This window comes from Plasmodium falciparum (assembly GCF_000002765.6).
Source record: "Plasmodium falciparum 3D7 genome assembly, chromosome: 3".
NCBI lineage: Eukaryota > Apicomplexa > Aconoidasida > Haemosporida > Plasmodiidae > Plasmodium > Plasmodium falciparum.
This window is the reverse complement of record NC_000521.4, coordinates 782,854-805,000: the sequence shown is the minus strand read 5'-3', so window position 1 is coordinate 805,000 and position 22,147 is coordinate 782,854. Positions and strand designations below refer to the sequence as shown.

Sequence of the window (22,147 nt, the reverse complement as noted above, 5' to 3'; positions counted from 1 at the left end):
AAATATTCAAAAACTTGTATGAATTAAAGCAAATATATATATCTATGGATGTATTTCATAATTATCCTATTATACCTTGTAATATGCCTATGAATAATTTAAGTAAATATATATATTACTGGATTGATTCAAATGATAAGAATGTAATTAAATCATTGGATCTCTTTTATGTACCAAATAAAGAAGATGTGAATAAAAAACTTCAACTCGTTATATATGATAAAGAAAATCCTTTCCATTTTTATGTTACAGATGATTTATATGTTAATGAAAATAAGTTTAACAATGAAATGATGATAAAGAACAATAGATATTCTGACTTTAATAATGATGATAGAAAAAATAATAGTTGTGAAAAAAATGTTATACGTATTCTATCGTATAATATTTTAGCACCTATATATACAAATACTAAATATGCATTAGAACATATGTTTAAAAATATAGATCCATGTTATTTAAAAACAAATTATAGATCCCACCTTTTAATACATGACATTAATAATAATTATGATATTATAAGTTTACAAGAAGTTAGTGAATATTTACATAGTCATTTATTTTGTACCTTTTTAAATGAAAATTATTTTTCTAATTATAAACCAAAAAATAATTTTGGAAATGATGGATGCTCCTTATTTGTAAATAAAAAGAAATTTACATTAATTGAATATAAAAATTATGAATTTAATCAAGTTATAAAAACAGATGAATTCAAAAGTATATATGAAACCTTTTTAAATTTATCAAAGGAATTAGATGATATAATAAAAGAAATTAAAACAGTATTTCAAATAGGAATATATATGCATAAAAATACAAATTCCATATTCCTTATATCTAATACACATTTCTATTTTCATAGTTTAGCACAACATATAAGAGCTCTACAATCATATACTATTCTACATATATTACAAACATTAAAAAAAAAATATCAACTAACATATCCTGAGAAAGAAGTATACATCATATTAAATGGAGATTTTAATACAAATTTCGATTCAGAAGTTTTTCATTTTATCCAAGGAAAAGATATTTCGCCAACCTCCGATATATGGTTTAATGCACAACTTTTTAAAAAAGAATTTGACGATCTAGATAAATATCCAAATCTATTCGAATTAGAAAAAAACAAAAATAATAATGAACAATCTATAATAGGACCACATTTAGACAGAAAGAAATTTATGCCTCTCTATTCTGCATATACAAAACAAGATATTCAATTCACAAATTGGAATAACAATTTTATAGATGTTCTTGATTATATATTTTTATCTACAAATATAAAAGTGAGAAAAGTCCTAAAAGGTATTGATAAAGAATGCTTTCAAAAATACAAAGGGGCCCTTTCTCCGATAAATCCTAGTGATCACATATCCATAGCTGCTGAGGTAGAATTATGATATATTCAAGGAAGAAACATTATTAGAGACAAATTAAGGAAAAAAAAAAATTTATACAGTGTACCTCAAATTATTACCAATACTATATATTACTATGTATATATATATATATATATATATATATATATATATATATATGTAATATAGTTTTTTTTTTTTTTTTTTTTTTTTTTTTTTTTTTTTTTTAAAGTTCCCATAAACATTTCAAACAATATATATAATAAACACATATAATATTTCATATGTTATGAATATCTAAAATATTAATATAATAATACTTCGGAAAAGTAAAATACAAATTTGTTTATATATACATATATATTTTTTTAAATATAAAATATATATTTTTATTATAAACAAATAAATAAATAAATAAAGACTATTTGCACAATATTATATATATTATAATTTTCTTAAAAATGCCTTTTTTTTATTCATAATATATATAATACATCTTACGTACAAGTATATAAATACATATATATATATATATATATATATATATATTTGTTTAACATATAAAATATAAATAATATAATAATAATTTAATGATGACGTATTTTATTTCGATGTTTAAATTATAATGCACATATTCATTATACTTAAAAAAAGAGAACCCTATAGGAGGTTATATTTAATTTTTTTTTTTGGTATTTATTTTTTTTCTTAAATTATATAAAAGAAAAAATGTTGAAGTATCAAAGTAAATTATGTATACATAATATTTTAATGTATTATTTTTGTATGAATATTAAAATGAAAAAATATAAATAAATATTATATATATATATATATATATATATATATGTATATGTATTTATATATGCATTTATTTATATTTATGTATATGTGAATATTATATAATTTCCTTATTTCATTTTTAAAGGTATTAAATTTATACGTAAAATATTCTTAGTCAAAAGTATTATAGCATTAATAAAAAAAAAAAAAAAAAAAAAAAAAAAAAAAAAAAGAAAAAAAAAAAAAAAGAAAAAAAAAAAAAAAGAAATGGCTGATAATATAACAAATGATAAAAGAGATATATTTAAAATTCATAAATGGTCAGCAGTAGCAGCCTGGTCATGGGATATAAGTGTAGATAATTGCGCAATATGTAGAAATCATATTATGGATTTATGTATAGAATGCCAAGCTAAAACAACAGATCATGAAAATGATAAGGATAAAAAAATTGATAAAGAAGGTTGTACTGTTGCCTGGGGGGTATGTAATCATGCTTTTCATCTTCATTGCATATCAAGATGGATAAAGGCAAGACAAGTATGTCCTTTGGATAATACTACTTGGGAATTTCAAAAAGCCACAGATTAAAAAAATATGCACATGTATAAAAAGAGATACTATATATATATATATATATATATATATATATATTTACTTATTTATTATATATATTTAATATTTTACGATTTTAATCTTGTGTTATTTTTTATTTTTTTTTTGTAAAATGTATATATATATATATATATATATATATATATATATATATTAACATATGATATATATATGTTAAGAAATTATCATAATTAAACACAAAAAAAAAATTATAAAATTACAAAATTGGATAATTATAAAAGAGAAGCATATTAATAAAATTACACATACACCAACAATGAAAAAAGAAAAAAAAAAAAAAAATTTTAAAATAAATAATTAATTAAATTAAATCATTAAAAAAAAATATATATATATATATATATATATGTTGAAGTCATAAAATAAAATGAGAAAAGGAACAAAAAATTTTTAATTCTTATTTTATAAATCATCTATGTATGGTATATATATTCATGTCCTTGATTTTTATATTTTTTTTAAATGTCTTCATTATTTCAAATTGTAATGTTAAGAAATACGTTACTTCATATGATAAATATATATATATATATTATATATATATATATTATTTACTTTGAATTGTGTTTTGTTTATATGTCCAGTGGGGTATATTTCCATATATCTTAAAAAGAATATGTATAAAAAATTTATATCTTTTCCACTCGTATGTTAATATTATTTTTATCTTTACAAAAATGTTTATGTCTTAATAATAATTCTTATTAAAAATATAATCTTATTCTTAAGTTATAACAAAAAAAAAAAAAAAAAATAGAAAAATAAAAAAAAATAAATAAAAGTAATAAAAAAAAAATATAATAAATAAATATAATAAAAAATAAAATCATTTTTCTGATGAAACTATTTCCAAATAAAGATATATAATATAATATAATATAATATAATATAATATAATCATAATATTAGTCATATAATTAAACACATATACTTTTTCCCCATGAAAATATATAAATTTTAAACATTATTTTTTGCCTTTAGTTTCCTTTATTTATTCATTTATTTATTTATTTATTTATTTTTTATTTTTTTTTTTTTTTTTTTTATGATTTTCTTTTGTGCTTTATATTTGCTGTTTCATCTTTAACTAAGGGCATTTTAATTTTATAGATAGCTTTCTGTACCAATCCCCAAAAGGCCTCCTTGGCTTCTACTGCAAAAGCAAATCCTTTATGAGTAAATTCATTTGAGCTTTTTTGGTTATCAATATATGCTAATTTCTTTATTTCGTGTTTTCTTAATCCTTCAAATTTTCCCAATTTTAATTGTTCAAGTACTATTTGTTCCATAGTGGGTTTTTTTATAAATTGATATGTCATTAATATTATTAACGGTAATATAGATATATATAAAGAAATTATTAATGAAGCATAATAGTTTCCTGACGAATGTGCTTTTTCAAATGTACCATGTAATTCATCTGCTCCTATAATATCTAAAAAGAATTTAGTATTACTTATTATAAACCAAAAGAAAAATGTTGCTATTAATTCTATCCATAAAACTACATGAGATATAAAAAACCATGTATTAGTCATTAACACTACTACTATATTTACTGCTATTACATGATGCGTATAAAGTATTTGTGAAAATGTATTAAAATCTATATCTACATGATGATTATCTTTTAAGGAAGATGAATATGCTTGTCCTGTTGAAAAATGTAACATTATAACCGTTTCAACGGTAGCTAACCAAATTGCAAATAATAAATAAACAAATAAATAGTGTGTACCATAAGTTCTATATTTTTCTGGTTTGGATCTTTTCCCAATCCACGATTTTATTTTTTCTGTATATCTTTGTATATAAGGTATATATCGTATAGGAAAAAAACAAAATTTATAAAATGATTTATAACAACCTTTTACTTTGTTAGTATAAAATTCCATTTTTCTATTGGAATAAAATGGCCATAAAGTTGATGGGGATGTTTCATATAATAAAGGATTATTTAAAAGGATATTATGTGGTAACTGTTTATCTAAAGCAACAAAAAATATTACAGGTAATGATGTAAAAGCTATATTGATAATTTGTTTTGTCCATGGATTCCATGCATCAATAGCACTATAACCTGTCCAAAATATTAATATCATTGAACATAAACAAAAACTAACATTACGAAATATACAAAAATATACTAAAAAAGAATTTCTTCTTAATGATTCTCTACCATGTACAAATAATAATTTTTTTAAATATTTAAATTCACTTATAGTAAAATCAGAAGAACGAGCAGCTTGTAAACCTTCCTTTCCTGCAATACCAACACCAACATTAGCCATTAATATCATACCAACATCATTTGCACCGTCACCTATAGCTAATGATGTACCACGAGGATTAAAAGCAGAATTTTCCTTAACTAGTAAAGATTTTTGTTTAGGTGTTACACGACAAGCAATTAATGTAGATGCACTTCTAGCTAATGTATAGAATTTAATTTTTAAAATTTTATCTTTCATTATAACATCTAATGCTTCACCGGTAATAGTTATAGAGAATTGTGAATAATGTACTTTTTCTTTTCCTTTCGTTTTATCCATTTCATTATTATTATGACAGAATGATTCACTAGATTCTAAAAAAGAATTGAATACTTTATCTTGTCTAGCTAAACTTGGAAAAGAATTATTATTTTTCATATTAAACATATTTGATGATATAATACTCTTTTTTAATGAACCATGAAAATTAGATTTCATAAAATTTAATATAGTTTCTGATCTTAAATCTAAATTTAAATGTTCCCAATTTACACTATTCCACCATTTTGTACCATGATCTACATTTAAAAGATTTGCTGCATTCGTATTTTTCTCATGAATATTTAACTGTTCTAATAATAAAGTAGGGTCCGTTTCAGTAAATATAGCATTATATGTTTGTTTATTTAATATATTTATAGAATGTCCAATATTAATAGCTGTTTCTAATTTATCTCCTGTTAATACACATATTGTCATACCTGCATCTCTTAAATCTTGTATTACTTGTGGCACATCATCTTGCAACTTATCATCAATACCTGTACATCCAATAATAATTAAATTATTTTCAGCTTCTTCATAAAATTCTTGTAAATATTCTTCTTTATCTGTTTCTGACTTTTTTCTAGCGTTTATATGATTTCGATACATATCACTAAATTCATTTTCTGTCAAATATTTATATCCTAAAACTAACGTTCTTAAACCTGATGTTGCAAATGCATGTAATTGATGCTCTACGTGATCTACAATATTTTCTTGATTTTTTGATGCTAATTTTAATACACTTGTGTCAGCTCCTTTTACTAACATAAAGATTTCTTTTTTTTCATTTTTAACAATTAATGACATCCTTTTTCTTACATTATCAAATGCAAATACATCTAATATTTCAAATGATAAAATGGGCACAACTTTTTTAATAATTTTCTCTTCATATTTAATTTCTTCTTTATATTGCATTTTATTAGAACCAAAGATATTTTTTATTGGTATAGACATATGAAAGTTATTCATATAATCATCTTTTGTATTACCTTTGTTGTTAATCATCTCATTTATTTTATTATTATCTTTTTTTTTTTCTTTTCCTAAGCATGCACTTATATCAGGGAAATATGTATCAAATTCTTTTTCATAAAATTCTTTTTTTTCTAAAAATTTTTCGAATTTTTTTTCACCTAATATAAATCTTTGAGCAAATGTAGATGTTAATTCTATTTCTATGGTAGTTAAATTTGGTCTATTTACAAACTCACATCCTAAATATAATGATGTGCTTATTAATGCTAATTCGTCTGGAGAACTGGCATCATATTGTGGTTGTGTTTGTGTAATGTAGGTATAAACAATATCAGTTTCTTTATCATATATTTTTAATTTTTCATTATTGTTATTATCATCTTCATTATTATCCATTTCATCTATATCTACATTTCGTATCATAGCACTATGGCATAAGCTTAAAACTAATAATAAAAAATATATTTGATCTTGAACATCATGACGAATGCTATATATTTTATTAACAAATAAAATTCTATTAAAAAAAACAAATTCATTTTCACCTCTAATAAAATCATCTTCAGTATAAGTATTATTTAGCAAACTTTCATAATTAGCTAAGCTATTTTTATTATAAAATAGACTCTTTTTCTTTTTCATTTTTGTATTTATTGATGTATTTGACCAATTTAAAGGATTCAAAAATGTATAGCTTTTTCTTGTCCTTTCTTTATTCATATTATTATTTCTGTAAAAATTGGTTTCATCATCGATGCATGGTCTATTTTTTACTTTGTTTTGTTGTTGATGATTATTAAGGTAATAATTATCATAATTGTCATATTGAGCGTTATTATTTTGATCGTTATGGATATTATGATTATTATCATGATGATCATCATCATCATTATTATTATTATTATTGTTGTTATCATCACTCTCATTAGTACCATGATCATTCTTATTATCGTCGTTCACGTTGCTATATACATTTTCCTCATTTTCGTATTCTTCCAAAACAGGGTCCATAGGATCTTGACTACCCCAATGTCTGCTCTTTGTTATGTTTTCCTTTATATTGCTGAAATCATAAAAACCATACGTTCCCTTATTTCCTAACCCAATATTTTGTAGTTGCATAACATTCTGTGTTAAGGTTCCTGTTTTGTCAGAATATATATGTGTAACGTTTCCCATTTCTTCTAATAATTGTCCAGCTTTGCTTAAAGCATGCCTACCAGTTTTTTCGCTATACATATCATTATCCCAATTTATTAAATATCCTTGTAATAATCTAACTACTTCCCATATTAATAATAAATCTACTGGTATAAAAGAACCAAATAACAAAACCATAGACCCAATAGTTATAAAAAAGGTTTTTAAACTATCAGATGTTTGATCTAAATTTAAATACCACAAAGTATATCCTTTTCTTCTCATCCATAATACACCTGCTATAGCTACTATTAAAGATATAAACACTTGACATATAATTAATACAATAACATGATTTCCATATACGAATTCTAATCTGGACCATTTTTGTCTTGATTTTGTTGAAGCATTTTTCATTAACTTTGTACGATTTCCTGTATTAATTACTAAACCATAAATCCATTTCGTATTTACTAAAGATGTTCCTCTAAGTACTAAATTATCTATTGTTATTTGAACAAATTTCTGATCTCTTTTATATTCTTTAAAAAAAAAATTTTCTTTTTTTAGTGTTTGTTCTTCTCCATCATATTCTCTATTATGAATGTTATTATTATTATTATTATTATTATTATTATTATCATTATTATTATTAATTGATGATAAAGTCGAATTCCTTTTATTTAATTTCTTGTTCTCATTTTTGTTATTAAAAAAGGATTTATTAAAAGTTAATTTGTTGTATAAAGTTCTTCTTCTACTTGCTCGTTTTTTCTCACTAATAACATCATTGTTAATATGTGTTATTTGGTCATTATTACTACTACCTGTGTCGTATACCTTCTTTTGATTATTTATAATGAAAAAGCTTTTTTTTTTATCTACTGTTTCTTCATTTTGCCCCTGTTTCTTAATATCATCCACGAAAAAGCGGTTATTATTATTACAATTATTATTATTATTATCACAATTATTATTATTATTATTATTATTGATCTCATTTTGAGGATTATAGTCATATTCCTTAGGATCATTCTTTGTCATGTCCGAAAGGTTATTTTGCTCATTTGTATTATATGAAATATGTTTATCATTATAATCATTTTTATAATTTTTGTTAATATATTTTCCTGTTCCTTTTTCATCGTGTTCATCTTTATGATCATCCATTTTATAATGAGTATTATAAAAATGTATCAATTTTCCATTCTTCATATTTTTATATTGTAAAGGAGGTAATATCATATATCCTTTATAATCAAAAATATTATCGTTAGGTCTTTCACTTATTAATTCTATTCTACAGAATCCTGCAGTTTTATCATCACTAAAATATTTGGATATATCTGGTAAACAATATTTTTGTTTAACATTAGATTCGCCATCTACATTTTTCGTTTCAATATTTACAATTCCTTTTTTATTAGAACAATTTAATACGATCAAATCAGCAGGAAAATATTCATATGAGAAAATTTTTACAACATCACCATCTTTAACATCAGCCCATTTTTTTTCTTTTAATTCTCCTTGTACAAAAACCATGGTTTTCTTACTATTTTCTTCGTTATCAGATTTATGCCTTTGCCAATCTTCAAAAAATTCTTTAATCATTGCTACTACTATTATAAAAACTAAGGGTATTAAATAAGTTGGCATTCCTTTCGAATCCGTTATTTCAGGTATTAATTGTAACATTGATATTGATAAAAAATATAAATTTCCTAATCTTAAAAATTGAAAAAAAACAATCAAGGGCAAAAAGCTATATAATTTATATTTAGCTGTTCTTATTTCGTTTTTATGTTTCTTCCCATATATTATATCTATATTTAAATCTTCCTCCTTGATCCTGTTTTCAGCATTTTTTATATAATATTCATGGTCATCTTTATTAAATTCAAAATTAGATATTAAATATATTTTATTCTCATTATGTTTTCCTTTGATAGTACAGGATATCCATTCTAATATTTTCATTATCAGCTGATAGAGGATATATGTGCATTCATAAGTATCAAAAAAAAAATAAAAATAAATAATAATAATAATAAATTAAAATAAAATAAAAATAAAAATAAAATAAAAATAAAATAAAAATAAAAATAAAAATAAAAACATATATGTATATATAATATATAATATTTTTTTAATACATCGCGAGATTCTTATATTGCTTTTTTCTTGTCCTGAAAGTGAAAATATATATATATGTGTATGTATTTTCTCTTAAATTAATTATTCCCCAGTTTTTATTTGTTTTCTTTTTTTTTTTTTATAAAAGACAATTATTCATAAAAGTGTTCAAACATAATAAAATGATCTACACTCATATTAAAATAATTATAATATTTATGGTTAAATAACAAAATCAATAGGAGAACTGTTAAAAAATTAAATAACAAATCAATATATACATATATATATATATATATAAATATATATACTTTATACTATTTATTTATATGTTTTCAAAAATAAATTATTTCAAGTCATATAAAAAGAGACCAAGAAGAAAAATATTTATGTATGCATAGTTGTTATATGTTAGAAAAATAAAATAATAAAATGTTACATAAACAAAAATTTTACAAATAGACTTATAAAAGTTCAAGTCATAACCACAACATTTGGTAAATGAACGAGAAAAATAAAATATAAACCAATCAAAATATAATAAAATATAATATAAATATAATATGTACATTCAAATAATATATCATACATACATATATATATATATATATATATATATATATATATATATATATATATTTATTTATTTTATTTATATTTATAATATTGCACATATTTTTGATAAGTATTCATATAATTTTTACATATTCATAAAAGTACATAATTATAAAAGGTAATATAAATTTATATTGTACATATTTTATTATATGTACATTTTCTCATGTGTAAAAAAAAAAAAAAAAAATCACGTGCTAGAAATATATAAAAATATTTCCATCATCTCTTTACAATTATGTGGAAAATAAATGAGGAGTAATATATTTCCTCAATTTTTTATAATAATAATCAAAAAAAAAAAAAAAAAATATATATATATATATATATACCTAATATTATTTTATGAATATGTATAATACATATAAATAGTTATACAAAAAAAAAGAAAAAAAAAAATACAATATGTGTAATAACAAATATATTTATATATATATATATATAATATATGTAAAATATATATTTATATTTGAGAACTAGGAAAATTAGAAGGATATTTCTAATATTAAAAAATAATATATTTATATCTATTATATGTATATAATATTATGTATTATGCATATTAAAATATTATTATATATAAATATTTATATTTATTTATTTATTTAATTTTTTATACTTTTTACCTATTATTTTCATATAGGCACATATACAATAATAAATATATACAAAAAAAAAAAAAAAAAAAAAAAAAAAAAAAAAAAAAAAAAAAAAAAAATATATATGTATATATATATATATCACGATGAAAAAATAAAAATTATAAGAAATATTCAAAAAAAAAAAAAAAAAAAAAAATATTTACACTTGTTCTAATAATTAAACAGAAAATATATAACAATTATATATAATTCCTTTTTCAATATGAAAGTATAAATGACTAAATGAAAAAATAAATGAACACTTATGTTATTTATATATTATATTATATATATATATATATACTATTATTAATATATTCTCGTTTTCAAACCAAAATTTTTCGTATAATAATAAAAATATATAAATATATAACTTTTTAAAAAATTAATAAATATTATATTAAATATTTAAGATTAAGTATTATACAAAATACAACATAAATATAAAAAATATATATATATATATATAATATTTATTTTAATAATATCCTTGAGAGTAAAAATGCTCAATCTATATTTAAAAAAAAAAAAATGAAAGAATAGATAATTTTAAAAATAAGTTTGAAGATAAATATCACAAAAATTAATAACATATTTGTTATATATATATATATATATATATATATATATATATATATACATATTATAAATATATTTTACTAATAATTATTTTAAAATTACAAATGCAAAAATTTATATCAGTCATATTCCTTTTTATAATATATCTTTCTTTTCATTTGATCTATACAAAGAAAAATGGTACCTCAATATAAAGATAAAATAATAAATATAATGTACATATTATATATATAATATATTATGGTTAATAGAAATATGTTAGCATGCTATATTGCAAATATTTGTAGTATTTTTTATTATATTATGACCATGATATTATATATATATATATATATTTATTTATATTTATATTTATTTCCATTTTTCCTTTTCAGATAATATAGATGATATACTAATTGTGGATGATTCTAATGATGTAGATTACAACAATGATTTCTTAAATAAAGCGAAAAGTGGAGATGGTAAGTAAAAAAAAATAAGGATGCATATTTATACAGATTATTGTTTTATATGACTTAACATATTTTATATATACCACAATATTTTAGTTTTTATAATATTTATTCTTCTTCATAATTATTTTTAGACTTAGGTGGAAATAACTATAACATGGGCTTCAACGATAATGTGTATTCTTGGATGGGAGAAAATGAGAAATTATTTTACATAAAGATTGGTGTTTTTTTCGTAATTTTAATTATTGTTATACTTAACGGAGTTATAGGAAGAAAGACGAATAAAATGATTGCTCTTTATTGGCTTAGGTCTTGTAAAGAAATTTTTATTGAAAATTTTGCAAAGGTAGGAAATGATAAATCTTTTCTTTTAGAAAAATCTTATGATAATTATGAATTTTATTGTACTGGTAGAAAGAATTGTAATTATTATTTTGTGAATTTATATTTGAAAAGAAGACAATGTCTATGGAGATATTATATATTTAATTATTTTATTAATGAAAATGATACTATGCTTATCGTTATAAATTTTGAAAGATTGGATAAAAATGTTTTATGTGTTTATAAAAAAAGTCAAAAAAACCAAGTTGAAAGGAAATTTCCAAACTTATATAAGTACACTAAATTAATTAAAAAAAAAGAATTAAAAGAAATGTATGAAATTAAAGGAGACTCTTCAGAAGTTACCGACTTAGTCCTTAGCGGGAAAATTCTTAACTTTTTTAATACATATGATAAATACATTAATTATATGTGTATAACAGATATTCCTCTTCATGAATATGAAGACAAATCAAATGATCATAATAAAAAAAAAGATGAAAATATTAAAAAAAAAAATGACGACAATAATAAAAAAAATGACGACAATAATAAAAAAAATGATGACAATAATAAAAATATTGATGACAATAATAAAAAAAAAGAAGAGAATGTTAAAACAGAAAAACAAAAATATTGCTATCTAAATTTAATTATTCCAAAAGATGTTGAAGAATTAAAAAAATTTATTCATTTTTCTATATATATGATAGATGCTTGTTCTTCCATCGAATTACCAGAAAAAGTTAGAGATAATGTAAAAAAATTAAGATATATGGTTGAAAAAGATGATATCAAAAGAAAACAAGAATTGAGAGAATTGCAAGAAAAAAAAAAAGCAAAAAAGATTCAAGAAGAAAAAGAAAAAGTTGAGAAAATGTCTGCTGAACAACAAAGGAAATATGAAGAAAAAAAACAAAAAAAAAGCTTAAGAAAAATGAAAAAAATTAAAATTATTAAAATGTAACTGTTTTGTTAAACCAAGCACAAATATGTATGTATACATATATATATATATATTTCTTATTTTTTTAATATTTGATCATTCCCCTTTTATGTCCAACTTTTTATCAATTAATTTCTTTTTAATATAATTTCCTTAATTAATATTTTTTTTTTAATATTTTTTTACCCAAAAAAATAATAATTATGATTTTATATTATCTATTAATATGCTATTCATAAATTGCATAGAATTGTATTATTATGCAACTTTGTAATAATATATATATATATATATATATATATATGTATATAATATATGTTTTTTTTTTTTTTTCAAGTTGAATATATATATATATATATATATATATATTTTTGGAAGTCACGAAATAAAATTAAAAAAAAAAAAAGAATCACAAAAAAATTATAAAACTATAAAATAAAATGATAAAAATGTAATAACCTTTTATTAATATTTTTATGTAAAATTAAGATTCTTTTAAAAACATTAAAAAATAATAATAAAAAAAAAAACTTTATTCACAGGGAAAATATGCTAATGATCTACATATCTTATAATATCGATAAAGTCTTCATTTAATGAAGCCTTTCCAATTAAGAAGCCATCCACATGAGTATTATCTACATAATGCTGAGAAATAAAAATTAATAACATATATATATATATATATATATATATATATATATATATATGTGCGTGTTATATAAAAAAGACATATATGTGTATCATTACTTTCATATTAGACTTGGATATAGATCCTCCGTAAACTATCATCATTTCTTCACTTGTTGACTTGTCGATTTCTTTTGCTATGTCCCTTTTTAATTCTTAGAAAAAAAAAAAAAAAAAGAAATAATATATATATATATATATATATATATATATATCGACCTAACGTGTTAGCATAGCACGTACGAACACTTAATATCATTGCATCATATGAACATCGTTTTATTAGCTCAAAAAAAAATACATAATTTTCTTCTTTTTGTACCATAATAATATTTATTTAATATATCATAAGATACAGGTTGTCCTGTACCTATAGCAAACCTTGGCTCAAAGGCTATGATTATATTTTTCATTTCATCTTTTGAAATTTTAGTTTTGATAAGCTGGGGAAAATAAAATATGGAAAATTTTATAACATATGAAATATAATAAAAAATGCAAAAATATAATATATATATATATGTGTGTGTGTGTACAATATTTATTTTTACTCGTAAGAGCTCCATCATTTTGTATGAAGATGAAGGATTATCACAATTTTTATAATCATCACCAGTACATAGTATTACTTTTAATTTAGAATTAATTGCATTATATACCTTCAAAACTATCTCTTCAATAGTTTCTCCATTTTTATAAAAACCTTGTCTTCTTTCACTATGTCCTATTAAAGTATATTCATTACCAAAGTCCTGAATTAATTTTGCAGTTGTTTCTCCTGTAAATGGTCCGAAACCATTAACTAAACTTACATCTTGAGAACACGCATATATCTTAGAATTATTTTCTTTTATCTTTTGTAAAAGATATGGTATATATAATAAATTAAGAGATAATATTACATCGACATAATTAGAATATTTAATTCTTGTCAAACTATCAATTAATTTATATGCTTCCTCTTTTGATAAATAGCATTTCCAGTTAGCTATTAAAATTTTTTTTTTTTTTTTTTTTTTTTTTTGTTCATCATGGGTTAATATATTTTCCATATAATCATTTTTATTTTCTATGCAATATGTTTTTATAAATTTTTTATCACTCGAATTATTCCGTTCGAATTTTTTCAGGATTCTGCATGTATCTCTTGAAAGTTTTTTACTTTTATTTTTTAATATATAAGTAGAAGAAATTAATACATAACATTCCTTTCCTTTTTTTCGGAAGGAAGAATATATAGTTAGACAGTTGGTTGATTTTTGGAATACGGTATATAGAGAATAAAAAGATAATAACACAAGTGTTTTTAACATATTAAAAAGGGAAAAATAAAATAAATAAATAAAAAAATAAATAAATAAATAAATAAATAAAGTAATACTTCAATATATATATATATATATATATATATTGTTGTTTTTTTTATATGTATCTATAATTTTAGGTCAAGATGAACAAATATCACCATAATGGAATACATAATAAAAAATTATAATATATACACACATATATATATTAAATCCCATAATATTATACACTAAATAACATATCTCTGAAATAAATTCATAAAAAAAAATTTCAGATTAAACAAGAGTGAGAAATAAAACATAAGTATCATTATATTTAAAGAAAAAAATTTTAAATTAATATAAATATCCCTAGAAGGAATTCAAAAAAAAGAAAAAAAAAAAAAAAAAACTATTGTAGATTTTCTATTTAACATATATTTCCATAATACCCACCTACAAAATATATATATATAATATAATTATTATAAAAAATATATCAGGAAAATAATAGTGTACCTTCTATATGTATTATATAAAATTGTACATGCGAATTGTATAACGATTCCATAACAAGAATATTAAAAAAAAAAAAGATATAAAACCAAGGTGCACGCATATTAAACGCACATGAGAATATATATACATATATATATATATATATATTATACATATCTATATGTATTTTTTGTTACATTCCTATAGGAATAAGAATTTATCAGTTATTAACTTTTAATTAAAAAAAAAAAAAAAACGAAAAAAAAAAGTTTATTCATTTAAATACTCACATATATGAACTAATACCTTAAAAAATAAATTAAAAAAACTAAATAAAATTATCAATGTAGGATAAACAAAAAAAATAAAATAAAATAAAATAAAATAAAATAAAATAATATATATATATATAATAATTCATTACATATAAATATAGAAAAAAAAAAAAAAAAGTAAAAACTAATTAATTATTTTAAAAGTAAATCATTTAGATACTAAAATAATGTCTTATTTATTTTAAATCTATAGTGTAAATATATTTAATTATTTTTTTTTTTTTTTTTATATTATCTGTTTAAAATTCAAAATCACGAGTAAACTCCTCCGAACAGTCTTTACACTTCAAAGTTATGGTTGCATAAAATTTGTTATGTTCATGTGTTAACTCAGTAGGTATGTTCATATCTTTACTATTTACCTTTTTTAGTTGTGATGGTAATATTACTTTATCATTTAACGTTGTAAAAACTTCGAATTCATAATCATTCATAGTAGTATCAACAGAATTACATTTTAAATCATAAGCACTGTGTGAAGAAACCTGAGTTCTTAATGACAACTTTTTTGCTTTCTTATTATTTTTACCATATCCTCCTTTCTCCTTAATATACAAACTTTTATATAATTTTGTTAACCCTTCTTGACCGTAACCCATTTTTTTTTTTTTTTTTTTTTAAATAGTTAATTTTTTGATAAGATTAAAATACAACCTAGTAAAGAAGGACCCTTTTATAAAAAAAAAAAAAAAAATTTGAAAAAAAATATAATACAATATAATAAATGTGACAATAACACAAAAAAATATATATATATTGTTTTATAGGTTCAATATTAAATATATAAAAATTATTTTTTTTTTTTTTTTTTTTTTTTTTTTCTAATGATGTTGGGACTATCTATTTCTAGTATATATACAACCACAAAAAATATACCTAATTATATATTAATTTTTTTTTACAAAAACTATAAAAAATAAGAAAAATAAAGAAAAAAAAAAAAAAAAAAAAAAATTGAAATATTGAAATATTGAAATGTTGAAATGTTGAAATATTGAAAAATTGAAAAAATTAGATAAACATATAATATATATATATTATATTATATTTATATTAAAAAAAACAGAAAAAAAGGTGTCATATATGCACACAAAAGTAACACGCACCTATTTTTTTTTTTTTGATCACTGGGCTTAAATAGAAAAAACCACAAACAAAAAAAAAAAAAAAAAAAAAAAAAAAAACTCCCTTAATATGACTTTAATTAATTTTTATGCTTAATTCAATATGAACCTTTAGTTCTATAATTTTTGGATGTTATACAATATATATATATATTTTTTTTTTTTAAGGAAAAGAAACTTATAATTTTTTTATATAATAATAATATTAAATATATATTATAATGTTCACTTATTTAAATTTTTTTTTATTTATTTTATTATTAAAACAAAATGTTGTTTACAAAGAAACGAATTTTTATCAACTCTTTCTACATTTTTATATATTAATATATTAATATTTATATATATATATATATATATATATATATATATATATATAATAGATATAATATAAATGAAAACATTTTTATTATTATTTTTTTTTTTAATTCATAATATGTTTAAAATAAATGAAATTATTATGTAAAAACAAAATAATCTTTCGTTTAAACCATTAAACATATGACAAAAACATGATGAACAAAATTTCCCAAAAAAATGGTTCATTTTGAAATTATATATATATATTATATATATATTACAAATATAAGAATAAATTATATAATATCCTAATTGTTCTACATATAAAATTTGGTTTCTTAAATTAAAACATGATAAAAAAATATTATCAAAAAAAAGAAAAATAAACATATATAAAATATAATATTTTTATATAACATATTTTAAAGTCACATCTTTAAATGTTATTAAAAATTTATGAAAAATATTTGTAAATACTTTTTATAGGTTTATAATAAATTGTCATACCATACATAAAAAATGATGTATAAAAAAATTATATGTATGTATATATATATATATATATATATATAAAATAATTTTCATTCTAATATCAAATACCTCTAAAGTCCAAATAAATGTAATAAAAAAAAAATATTTAATTTTTTAAATTATAGATTTAAAAAAAAATAAAAAAATAAATAAATAAAATATAAATATAAGAAAACATATAATATATATTCAATTGACCCCTTTTTTTTTCATTTTTAAAATTGGCAAATATGTTATGTAGATTATTATAAATAAATAAATTTATTATATATATATATATAATATAATGTTTTTAAGATTTATTATTTTTCTTTATTTTATATTTTATTTTATTTAATTTTTTTTTTTTTTTTTTGAATGCATTACTAAAATCCTGATTTTTTTGTATCATTAAAAAAAAATACATATATAGAAAAAAAGCGTTCGCAAGAATAAGGAAAAAGTATATTTTTCAAAATTTAAAAATATAATTTAAATAAATGTAACATATAAGTTTCTCTTAATTTTTTACAAAGCTTCCCATATGTTATATATATATATATATATATATGTACATGTAACCCTTGTCCTTTATAATATTTTAAGAGTTATATAAAACCTATCTTATAATATATATATATATATATATATATATATATATATATTTTTTTTTTTTTTTTTTGCCTTGATTTATTTATGACATTTTATTTGAATCAATTTTTATAATAAAACACATATTGAAAAAAAAAAAGTATACAAATAGACCATAATATATTCATTTATATGTCAAAATAATGATTACTTGGGTTGAATATTTTTTTCACATCCGTCTGCCAATATAAAATATAGAACATTCTCTTTCATTTTGGTTATTATAACATTATGTAATATTATATTATATCATATCATATCATTTTATATATCATTTTATATAATTCCCTTTTTTTGTATGATGAATTATTACCACCAGACGAAGATTATTATACAAGTACTCGGCGCAGGGCAAACGGTGGGGAGGTCTTGTGTTATCGTCGAGCTAGAAAATAGAAAAGTCATGTTTGATTGTGGTTGCCATTTGGGCTATAAGGATGAAAGAAAATATCCGAATTTTAATTTATTGATAAGGGGCCCAGATAAAATTAATCACTGTCAAAAAGAAGAGTTTATAGATGATGAAATTGAAGAGAATATAGAAGATGATGAAATTGAAGAGAATGTAAATGATCAACATATAAATGATGATAATATAAATAATATAAATGATGATTATAAAGATAAGTCAGACCAGAAAAGAAATAATAGAGATATAGAAAAAGTAGAAGTAAAAGTAGAAGAAAATGTCGAAGAACCAAACTTTTATGATAATTCCAATGCGGATGTAGTAAATATAAGTATAGTAAATAGTAGCATAACCGATAAAGAGAAATTAATAAATAATTTAAAAAGGATAAATGAAATAATAGATTGTGTGATTATAAGTCATTTTCATATGGATCATATAGGTGCATTACCATTTTTTACAGAAATATTAAAATATCGAGGAATAATACTTATGAGTTATCCTACGAAAGCCTTAAGTCCCATCCTATTATTAGATAGTTGTCGTGTAACTGATATGAAATGGGAGAAAAAAAATTTTGAAAGACAAATAAAAATGTTAAATGAAAAATCAGATGAATTATTAAATTATAATATTAATTGTATAAAAAAAGATCCATGGAATATTAATGAAGATAATATATATAATTGTATTGATAAAGTTATTGGATTACAAATAAATGAAACATTTGAATTAGGTGATATGTCCATAACACCATATTATGCAGGACATGTTTTAGGAGCATGTATATATAAAATTGAAGTAAGAAATTTTAGTGTAATATATACAGGTGATTATAATACTATACCAGATAAACATTTAGGTAGTGCTAATATACCATCATTAAATCCTGAAATATTCATATCTGAATCAACTTATGCAACTTATGTAAGACCAACTAAAAAAGCTTCAGAATTAGAATTGTGTAATTTAGTTCACGAATGTGTACATAAAGGAGGAAAAGTTCTTATTCCTGTTTTTGCAATAGGAAGAGCACAAGAATTATCTATTTTATTAGATGATTATTGGAAAAAAATGAAAATACATTATCCTATATATTTTGGTTGTGGACTTACAGAAAATGCAAATAAATATTATAAGATTTATTCTTCATGGATTAATAGTAGTTGTATGTCCAATGAAAAAGAAAATCTCTTTGATTTTGCAAACATATCTCCATTTTTAAATAATTATTTAAATGAAAAAAGACCTATGGTTTTATTTGCAACACCCGGAATGTTACATACCGGACTTTCTCTTAAAGCATTTAAAGCATGGGCAGGAAATCCACAAAATTTAATCGTTTTACCAGGTTATTGTGTACAAGGTACTGTTGGTCATAAATTAATTATGGGAGAAAAACAAATATCCTTAGATGGTACTACATATATTAAAGTCTTATGTAAAATTATTTATTTATCATTCTCTGCACACGCTGATTCTAATGGTATTCAACAACTTATTAAACATGTGTCTCCAAAAAATGTTATATTTGTTCATGGTGAAAAAAACGGAATGCAAAAATTAGCAAAATATATTTCAAATAAACACATGATTAATTCTATGTGCCCATCTTTAGGACAACAATGTCATTTCGATTTTATAAAACATAATATTAATTATATATATATCCATAAAAATATTCATAAACATATATTACAACTAAAAAAAAAAATCACCAAAAATAAACACATAAACACTACAAACATACAAAAAACGGATCTTTATATAAATGAAAATAAGAAAAAAAAAAATAAAAAAATAAAAAAAGAATGTACATATGTAAATAAAAAAATTAAAGTTCCATTTAATGCATATATGTTTTATATACCCCTAACTCATAAACCTTATATTTTCCTATTTTCAAAAAAAAATTTATTACAATATTTAAAAACAAAACATATACCAATCATAATTGAACATAAAGAACAAAAAATTAATTCAGATCAATTGTTTTTATATAAAAATGAAAAAATAAGTAATTATCATAAAAAAGATAAAAAAAAAAAGGCTATCGATGAACACAAACTTAAAGTTCGTAATAAATTAATTCAAAAAAAAATTAATATACAAACAAATTGTGATAATAATAAAAATAATAAAAATAAATGCTTTAATAATTATTTGAATCATTCATATGTATCATCAAAAGATGCTAATATGTCAAATGTAATCGATCATCCATATATAGATGAACATTTTGTAGGAGAAAACAAAAATGAACATATAATAACTAATATAAATGATCTAATAAATAAAAATAATTCAAATTGTTATCTCACAAATCAAAACGTGTATTCTTCACCTAACTTAACAATTCAGTCTCCAAAAAGTGACGATGATGAGATTAGCCCCATTAGTAATAATGATAATGAAGAAAGTGATATGTCACAAAAAAAAAAACAACCTTTAATAAAAAAAAATAACATTCATAGTGATGACAAATACAAGAATGAACATATGAACGAAAATCAAATAAATAATAATAATAATAATAATATCTATGAACAAGATGTACTTGAAAATGATAGCTCATCCAATGATGAACAAAAACCTTTTAATTTTGTTCTGAAAAAAGATAAAGTTAATCTACCTTTACTTAATTTAAGATTTAAAGAAATTATTACCATTGCATATCAAACTTTTTATAATTTTGTTCTTACCTTTTTTCAAGAAATTGTTAATACAGAAAATAAAGATAAAATCGATTTTCTAGGTAAACGAGTTCTTATTAAAAATGTTAAATATAACGATTCGTATTTTTTTTATTTATCCTTCCATTCTTTAAGAGCTATCCATGATGGACAAAATAATTTGATCATGCAATGGTCCTATGTTGATGACTACCCAAATTCAATTATTCAAAAATTTATAAAATGTCTACATAAATATAATCAAATGGAATAAGACAAATAAGTATTATAAGTATTTTATATATATATATATATATATATATATGTGCGTATTTATTTGTTTGAAATTTTTTTCTTTTTTCTGTAATTTTTTTTTTATGTTATAACTTATAAATTCTTAAACAATTCTTAAGACAAATGATAAAATAAATAGACAAAAAAAAAAAAAAAAAAAAAAAAAAAAAAAAAAAAAAAAATGGAATATACATATATATATATATATATATATTTATTTATTTATTTATTTATTTAT

The 22,147-nt window shown here is 19.9% G+C and overlaps 7 protein-coding genes across 7 annotated transcripts in view; 4 read left to right on the top strand and 3 right to left on the bottom strand.

Annotated features, from left to right (window-relative positions):
- Nucleotides 1-1,409, top strand: part of PF3D7_0319200 (CCR4 domain-containing protein 4, putative) — a gene marked incomplete at both ends in the record, with an annotated part of 2,721 nt that extends 1,312 nt beyond the window's left edge. The window contains one exon of the mRNA XM_001351226.1: nt 1-1,409. This exon is cut by the window's left edge and continues 1,312 nt beyond it. Coding sequence (XP_001351262.1) covers nt 1-1,409 — 1,409 coding nt within the window.
- Nucleotides 1,410-2,417: 1,008 nt separating this feature from the next.
- On the top strand, nt 2,418-2,741 carry PF3D7_0319100 (E3 ubiquitin-protein ligase RBX1, putative; the record flags this gene model as incomplete). Its single annotated transcript, XM_001351225.1, has 1 exon — nt 2,418-2,741. One exon carries the CDS (start codon nt 2,418-2,420, stop codon nt 2,739-2,741), a length of 324 nt encoding a protein of 107 aa, XP_001351261.1.
- A 1,088-nt stretch (nt 2,742-3,829) lies between these two features.
- On the bottom strand, nt 3,830-9,424 carry PF3D7_0319000 (P-type ATPase, putative; the record flags this gene model as incomplete). Its single annotated transcript, XM_001351224.1, has 1 exon — nt 3,830-9,424. The coding sequence occupies one exon, from the start codon at nt 9,422-9,424 to the stop codon at nt 3,830-3,832; it is 5,595 nt and encodes a 1,864-aa protein (XP_001351260.1).
- A 2,095-nt stretch (nt 9,425-11,519) lies between these two features.
- On the top strand, nt 11,520-13,161 carry PF3D7_0318900 (conserved protein, unknown function; the record flags this gene model as incomplete). Its single annotated transcript, XM_001351223.3, has 3 exons — nt 11,520-11,595; nt 11,790-11,876; nt 12,002-13,161. The coding sequence occupies 3 exons, from the start codon at nt 11,520-11,522 to the stop codon at nt 13,159-13,161; spliced, it is 1,323 nt and encodes a 440-aa protein (XP_001351259.1).
- A 531-nt stretch (nt 13,162-13,692) lies between these two features.
- PF3D7_0318800 (triosephosphate isomerase, putative) lies at nt 13,693-15,143 on the bottom strand (the record flags this gene model as incomplete). The annotated part of the gene is made up of 4 exons (XM_001351222.1): nt 13,693-13,788; nt 13,891-13,985; nt 14,153-14,273; nt 14,382-15,143. The coding sequence occupies 4 exons, from the start codon at nt 15,141-15,143 to the stop codon at nt 13,693-13,695; spliced, it is 1,074 nt and encodes a 357-aa protein (XP_001351258.1).
- A 1,045-nt stretch (nt 15,144-16,188) lies between these two features.
- PF3D7_0318700 (conserved Plasmodium protein, unknown function) lies at nt 16,189-16,548 on the bottom strand (the record flags this gene model as incomplete). Its single annotated transcript, XM_001351221.1, has 1 exon — nt 16,189-16,548. One exon carries the CDS (start codon nt 16,546-16,548, stop codon nt 16,189-16,191), a length of 360 nt encoding a protein of 119 aa, XP_001351257.1.
- Nucleotides 16,549-18,835: 2,287 nt separating this feature from the next.
- PF3D7_0318600 (cleavage and polyadenylation specificity factor, putative) lies at nt 18,836-21,889 on the top strand (the record flags this gene model as incomplete). The annotated part of the gene is made up of 1 exon (XM_001351220.1): nt 18,836-21,889. One exon carries the CDS (start codon nt 18,836-18,838, stop codon nt 21,887-21,889), a length of 3,054 nt encoding a protein of 1,017 aa, XP_001351256.1.
- Between the last annotated feature and the right edge of the window lie 258 nt (nt 21,890-22,147).